At 39.5% G+C, this 8,261-nt stretch overlaps 1 protein-coding gene across 1 annotated transcript; it reads right to left on the reverse strand.

Moving 5' to 3' along the window:
• Nucleotides 1-3,693: 3,693 nt before the first annotated feature.
• On the reverse strand, nt 3,694-5,269 carry LOC122025320 (probable jasmonic acid carboxyl methyltransferase 2). The gene is made up of 4 exons (XM_042584105.1): nt 5,108-5,269; nt 4,639-5,031; nt 4,289-4,570; nt 3,694-4,209 (listed from the first exon to the last, which is right to left on the reverse strand). The coding sequence occupies exons 1-4, from the start codon at nt 5,180-5,182 to the stop codon at nt 3,829-3,831; spliced, it is 1,131 nt and encodes a 376-aa protein (XP_042440039.1). The 5' UTR covers nt 5,183-5,269; the 3' UTR covers nt 3,694-3,828.
• Nucleotides 5,270-8,261: the final 2,992 nt, after the last annotated feature.

The following is an 8,261-nucleotide window of genomic DNA, read 5'->3' on the forward strand; positions in this document are numbered from 1 at the left end:
TTATGTGCCAAAAAAAAAAAAAAACTTTCTAGCGTTAAGTCTTCCATGACTACAAACTCATGCCTCTAGAATTTCATTAAATATCTAATATTAGTCTCTTTAATGTATTAAGACTTCTTTATTGCCAAGAATTCATTATTAGACCTTTTTAAACTCCTATATGACAAATATTTAAACCTTAACCTTCTGACCTCCAAATGTTCAATCTTTAATCTACTTGGATTGGTTTCATTACTATACCTACAATACATCAAAGCTATTACTCAATATACACTTAATCCACATATAAAATTAATAATATTTTTTAATTTAAATTTTATCTAAATATTGAAGTATATGCATATTATATTGCAAGCAATGATAGGCATAAAAAAAATCTTAAGTAAATATTTAAGGATAAATACATAAATTTATAGTCCATCATTTCATTTTTAATGGACCCCATCATTTCATATGTCTATCCTTAAGTATTTTCTAAGATACTTTCTTTGAGCATATTATTTTTCTTACATTGCATGAGGTAGGATTATATTATTTTTTTCTCATTTTGAAGAAAGGTGGATAGGCAATCTAATTGGAAGGATTATATGTGATGGGATGTACTATTTAAAATGTATTGTATTTATTAAATTATTTATTTGATTTTTTTAGTTTTTATATTAAATTTCTTCAATAGTTAGCGACAAATTATTATCCAAGAGTCGTAGGATGCAGTTCATAAAACACTTGAAAGAATAAATAGGAAGATTAGAATTCAAATCTCAATAAAAATAAATATTCTATATATTGGTCAATGATGTGGATGGAATTATGAGCACCACGTAGATCGACGCGAATCTTGATCAAGTTGAGTCAAGACGTAATTCGATTCTAGTTGATTTAACTTGGGGCAAACTCGGATCAAGTTGGACTTACCCTCCCAAGTTCGTCCCCAAATAGAGTTTAATTTAGGTCAGACCGGAAGAGACAAGCCAATTAAAGAGAAGGGTGCACCAGTTACACAGGTATAATGATGTCGAGTAAAGGAGGCGCATCAATTACAAGGATGTGTTTATTAGGTGTTGGTGCAATCATATTGATCAAGGTTGACAAAGTTGATCAAGCTCAAGTTGATTTGAGTTGGAACTTCTATGTTTAATTAATATATTAGTTGGTCGAGTGAGATATCAAGAAGGTCAAGGTTATCCAGATATTTAACATTCGATCAATATGTTAAGTTGGTTAAGTGATAAGTCAAATGGATCAATATTGACTAAATATTTGACAAGATATAAAAAGTCCAAATGGTTGATTAGACACTTGGAAGTCGGAAGTCCAACATGGAGTTGGCACACAACGAAAAGTCTAAGTGGATCATTATTGACCAAATACTTGGTGATCAGAAGTCCAACAGGTAGTTAGTAAGAGGAAAGTCCAAGTGAGTCATGGTTGATCAGACATTTGACAATCGAAAGTCGGAAGTCCAACAAAGAATTGACATGAGGCATCAAATACTAACAGATCATTGGCAACTAGATGTCAAACAATGATGAAATCCCAACAGGTCAGAGTTGATCGGATGCTAGGCAACGAGGAAATTTCAACAGGTCAAGGTTAACTAGATGGTAGGCAACAGGAAATCTCGATAGGTCAACGTTGATCGAATGTCGGGCAAAACAAGTTTTGATAGGTAAACATCATCTTAAATACCAGGCAAGATGAGAATTCGAGTTTGATAAAGCTGAAACAAAAGTATTAGTCGATTGATATGGTGTACTAATGGACGCAACAAACCCAAAACCAAAAAAAAAATATGATTGCTACAATGTTGCAATAGTAATGCTATAGTTGCTGTAATCAATATTTTGCTACGTTATTTTGCTACAGTGTTGCTATAGTACTACTACATTAATCATGATCAAATATTTTGCTATAATATTGCTACAATAACAATCGACTAATGGAAACTATAACATACAGAAAGAACGCTTATGTGCAGGCTTTAGAATTTGTAAAGCTCAGATATTAGTCAACCAATTCTGGGGTATTTGTTAACTTACATCAATTAGGAATCCAACAGAAGCATATTGATTCGATTGTGAGATTCGACTGTTCATGATCAATTGATTACAAGGTTTAGCAGTCGACTAATGGTGGTCAAACATGTCAAGAAAGAGTCGTTCTATATATTTTAACAATCAGATTTGATAAGGGCAGTCGACTGATGGGAAAGATCAGTCGACTGCTAGGCAGAAAGCTGCCCCTATCTAAAGGCTATAAAAGAACGATTTCAAGGATATTTTCGATGTCGATCCTTGAGAATTTGGAGACGAAGTATTGCTACATTTTTTACCACCAAGAGGTAATCCAAAGCAACAAAAAAACAAACAAAGGAAGATTTTTATTGTAAAATCATTTTCACTTTCATTTATATCTACATTCTTGTTTCTTGTTTTACTGTTCTATTATAAAAATAAGTTGAAAGGGACTTGCCCACCTCCAAAAGATATCTAAGAAGAAAAAGTTTTAGTGGTAGTTGATCAATAAGATTAAATTTTGGATTAGTCATCTTAAAAGGATACTAAGTAAAACTAAAATGTCATGCATATGGCATTAAGAACCTTGCATATTTTCTCCTTCTCTATGTAAGATAATAGGGTCATCATGAAAGTGTATGCAATTCATTAGATCTCACTAGCTCTTCATTTTATTCTCCCGATTTGACTTAGTGAGGCCATGCCTAGACACGTACGCATGGGGCCCTCTTCTAATCTCTTTTCAATCTTTTCCATGGCCGACAATGAGAATCTTTGCCAGATGAGTCAAAACAAGTAATCGACAAAGAAGTCGATCCGAGAGAACCGATAAATATAAGGATTAATTTTAATCTTTTATTTATATTGATAGGATTTAATAATCTCTATTAATTAAATAAGTAGGGTCATTAAATCCTATCAATCCGCCTACCCTGATGGGCGGATCAGAACAAACGATTCAAAAAAATCTGTCCCGAGAGAAGCCTACTCAATTAAAACTAACTTAACCCTCATCCGATTTGCTTGAAGAGCATAAAGGAATCATCACATCTCTTCGTCTAGGATTGGATCAATTAATTTTACATAAATGAAGACTATCTTCATATTATATTATTAGTGTAACGAAGTTCATATACTTAGAATTATTTTTTTTAAAACAAAACATCAAGAATAATACAACACTAAGGGTAATCTAACCCGCTACTACTATCAACCGATGATAAATTCAAGTAAATTAATCCGATTTATTTTCTCATCGTCATTTAACTAGGACTATAAATGAATCAAGTCGCTCATCGTCATTTAACTAGGGCTGTAAATGAACCAAGTCGCTCATGAGCTATTCGAAGCTCGATTCGATAAAAGTTCATTTGAGCTCGTTTAATGAGACTCGTTAAGATAAATAAATCAAGCTCAAGCTTCGCAATATTCGGTTCGTTAATTTGTGAACACGTTCGTTAAGTTCATGAATCAACTTTTAAATGAAAAAATAATAATTTTGATATTAAATTTATAGATTTTATATTATACTTATGAAAAATATAGATAAATATATTAAATTTATTTATTAGAATAAAATTATAAATTTTAATAAAATATTATAATTTTCTCTAAATATATAATTAATTTTTAATGAATATTTAAATTTATAATTTATATTTATTAAACTCGTTTAGGCTCGATAAAAGCTCGAATAAGCTCGTGAGCTATGAATATATTCGTTAAATAAAGTTTGAGTTCATTTTGATTATAAACGAGTCAAGCTCAAATATTTAATAATTCGGCTGGACTCAATTACACCCCTAATACCCGCTCAATTCCTCACCAGAGCGATCACAACGTTCGTCATCGCCGCCTCGTGATCGGCGTAATGCTTCGCCAGTAATTCGCCGTACCTGCAGAAGAGATCGTCCATGGCGAGGCCTTCCCCGAAGTGGCTCCTCAGCATCCACTCCGCCACCGCCCTCACCCCCTTCTCCATGCGCACGGCGTACCTGACCGGCCTAATCACCCCGTCGGCCGCCGCGCCGCCGGTGGCAGAGTACAGATCGTCGTCGTCCCACCCGGCTCCGAAATGGTCGGAGCTTCGGATGCAGAACGAGCCCTCGCCCTCGATCTCCTCCTCCAACTCCTCCAGCGACGGCGCGTAGAAGGGAGCGTTGAACGAGTCGATCCTTTCCTGCGCCACCAAATTCTGCTCCGCAGTTTTATCAGTCATGGCGTCGACGGCATCTGGAAGAAGGCAGAGGGCGTGTTAGTTAATTTTAGCATACCTCGGAGGCCATGGCGTTGAGTGCATCTGCGAGTAGCTCCCAGATGTAGAGGTCCTCCATCATGGCGGCCTCTCTGTTCTTCCTGCTCATGAACGCCAACACCATCAACCCTCCTCTCACGATCTCCTCTGCGCGACACCGGAGAAAGGTCGTGAAATCTCTGTGGAACTGCTTCCGGTAAGCCTCCGCCACGCACGGCGGACTGCCTGCCGATATGAACACCTTCCCTTTGTTCACGCATGCCGCCGGCGATCCTTCCTTCTGTTGAAGTTCTTCAGGCATCTGCGAAATGGCAAGCAGTGATTTATATGTGTAGTTTTGTTTGGCATTGAAGTTTCCGATCGATCGACCTGAGAAAGCCAGTGGAGGCTGGACGAGGAGCAGACCAAGTGCAGGCTCTTGGCGGCGAACAGCCGGCCGTAGAACGTGCCGGGCACGCCGGTGACGAAGCAGAGGCCTTTTCCCGGCCTGCGCGAGTAGAATTCCGGCAATGATCTGAAGACAGCGTTGAAGTCGTTGCCGTAGAGGTCGTTGAGGAGCAGGTTGAACTCCGGCGGCTGGCGGCGCAGCTCCACGCACTCCCTCTCGATCGCCTCCATGATGTCTTCCACCTCGAGCAGCGCCGTCGGGCCGGAGGAGCAACCCAAGTCTGCAACGCTCATCGTCGCCGGCCAGCCGGTGCCTAGGTAGGCCTCCACCGCCGCTTCCCGCCGCACGCTTTGGGATTTGCATATGATCAATCCCTGCATCCCCGAAGAATGTTTCACATATCAAATGCTCAAGCACAGAGATGAAAAGCGTAAGGGGGAAGAGTGGAACCTGGATCTTAGAGTTGCTGGCATAGCTGTTCTTGCCGGCGCCGGAATTCATGTGAAAATATTTCTTGAGATCCATGACCGTACCGAACAGCGCCGCCTGGATTGCTAACCGACCGTGATGAACGGCCGCTGTGTCCGATAGATTGATATATATATAAATAAAAAGGTTAATAACTTTAAACCCCTTACATCTTATGACAGATTGTATTTTGTCTTTCTCTATTTAAAAAATTATACTTAAAAATTATACTTAACTTTTCTTTACATTTTATGACAGATTGTACGTTGCCCTTCTCTATTTAAAAAATTATACTTAACTTTCCTTTAACATTCCTTTGACATAAGTAAGAAAGAGAAAAAAAAAATTAAAATAATCCTAATCTAAATCAGATTTTTAGAAAAAAATGAAAAATAAAAATAAAAATAATACCTTAAGATCGTTGAAAGCTTAACTTTAACTCAACCTGATTTATATATAGGCTCAAAATTTCATTTGCTCCTAGAAAAATAATCTTCACAAAATTCACACATGCACCAATATAAATAACAGAAAAATAATAACTCTGAGAGGATAATCAGTCAAAAAATTATTCCACCAAATAAAAAAGAACCATAATTCTAAATTGATAAATCAAAATTAAATAAAAATAGAATAAAGTTTATCATTAAAAATCAAAATGAATACCCTTTGATTATTTATAAAAAATCAAAGAGTCTTTATTTTGATTTTTAATGATAAATTTTATTCTATTTTGATTCATCAATTTAGAATTTTGGCTCTTTTTTAATTGGTGAAATGAGTTTTTTACTGATTATTCCTCCCAGAGTTGCTATTTTTCTGTTATTTATGCTGATGCATGTGTGAATTTTGTGAGGATAATTTTTCTAGGAGTAAGTGAGATTTTGGGCCTATATATAAATCAGGTTGGGTTAATGTTAAACTTTCAACGATCTTACGATATTATTTTTATTTTTCATTTTCTTCTAAAAGTCTGATTTAGATTAAGGTTATTTTGGTCATTTACTTTTTTCTTCTTCTCTTTTTTACTTAGGGGGGTTAAGTGTAGTTTTTTAAATAGAGGAGGGTAAAAGGAAACCTGCTATAAAATACAAGAGAGTTTAAAATTATTAAACCTATATATAAAGGAATGTGTCCCGATTGACAGAGACCGGAGATGAGGATGAAAGAACACAACCAAGGAAAATAGAGGTCATTAGTATTGTAAGCTAAAAACACCTATATATTATGGTAAATAAAATATGTAATATTTAATAATAATAATAATTACAATTATAGTTTAAATATGATAAATTGTTTTTGATTAGAATCAATTTGTGATTGTTACGGTAGATTGTTGATGCGGTGATAAGGAGGGGCTCATCCTACGGAGGGTCATCGCCACGGTGAAAGTCAAAGTCAAGGTGGTCAATGCTTCGACATTATTGGCCGATCAGGCGAGTTGGTCACCCGACCGGGAGAAGGGGTGCCTGATTCGACATTACCTCTGGCTCGGCCACAAGCCGAGCACCCGACGCTTAATAAAAGAACAAGTGCCAAGGATATGCAGAAGCCAGGCCGAACGGCTACCCTGCTCGACCCTACAACAGTACTCGGAATAGAGCAGTGGAGTAGAGTTATAGACAAGCGGACGACATACGGAAATATTAATGTTACGGCCGAACGGCTATCCGCTCGGCTAGGCAGTATACTCATCAGCCAAATGGACAGTGGAGTAACGGCCGAGCGGCTATCCCGCTCGGCCTGGCAACAGACACAGCCGCTATTCGAGCGGATAGTGGAGATCTGAGCCGACCGGCTATCTCGCTCGACCCAACTACAGATAACACGCTACCTTATGCCATCCTTTTGGAAGCTAGTGTCGCTGATAGGCGCCATGATCAGACAGAAGATCTTACGACGGAAGTTTCCACTGTCACATCAGAGATATGCTTGGCTCGTTAAGGTACTGTGTCAAGGACACTTTACTAACACGTCTTTTCAAGAAAAACTTGGGAATACGTGCTTGCCTTGGGAAACATGCACATGCGCTACAGGAGGTCTATAGAAAAGGTGGTCCAAGCTTCAGCAAGGGTATGCGCAATACATTGTTGTTGCTACTGTTCTCGATTCTTTGCTCCGCTTTCATCTTCATCGTCTGTGACTGACTTGAGCGTCGGAGGGCCAACGCCGAGGACCCCTTCCCTGGCTCGGCATTGACATTAACTGTGTTGCAAGTCCGAGCGGAGTCCACTAGAGGTCAGTAGAAGCACTACATCCCTAGCATCCGTCTCTTCGACTTTCGGACATGATCATATTTGGCGTCGTCTATGGGAACATAACCTACATCCGAGCTGAGAAGATGGAGGATGTTGGACGACTCCACACTGTGACGCTAACCAAGGAGGAGCTCGACATGCTCATGCAAGCCCGAGCGGCGAAGATAGTCAAGCAGCAGCAACAACAGGCGATAGCCGATCGGCAAGCGTAGCAACTGGCGACATCGACAGCCGAAGGCCGGGTGGGACATGAAGACCGGCCAAAGCAGATCTCTATCTAGGGCAAAACAAAGGGCCGCCTGGCACGTATGGGGAAGCGTCATCCGCACCCTTACCCTTTCATCGGGCTCTATTCCAAAAGCACTCATAGATAGCCCAGGCGAACCAGGAGAGGGGATCATCTTCAGACGACGCCCGCGTTCAGGATGCACGAAAAGGCAAGGCGCCCAGAGACAACACGTCGCTCGAACAGATTAACCGACAGTTCTCCGAGGAGATCTTGCGGGACCCTCTACCTAGATACTACACCCCTTTGGCGATCAAATCATACAATGGATCGACCGATCCAGATAACCATCTGGATAGGTTCGATAATGAGGCCACGCTGCACCAGTAGACAGATGAAGTAAAGTGTCGCGTCTTTCTCACTATAGTCTTCGGCTCAGCGTAGCGATGGTTCCGAAAACTATCGGACGGATCTATACGCAGCTTCAAGGACTTCTGAGTGACCTTCTTGCATCATTTCACCAGCAGCCGATCCTACCAGACGAAAAACGTCAGCCTCTTCTCCTTGAAGCAGGGACTGAAAGAACCTCTCCTAGCTTACATACAGCGTTTCAATCAGGTAGCCATGGACATCCCCTCGATCTCATCCAAGA

The sequence above is a fragment of the Zingiber officinale genome, chromosome 9B, assembly GCF_018446385.1.
Source record: "Zingiber officinale cultivar Zhangliang chromosome 9B, Zo_v1.1, whole genome shotgun sequence".
NCBI classification, from domain to species: Eukaryota; Viridiplantae; Streptophyta; class Magnoliopsida; order Zingiberales; family Zingiberaceae; genus Zingiber; species Zingiber officinale.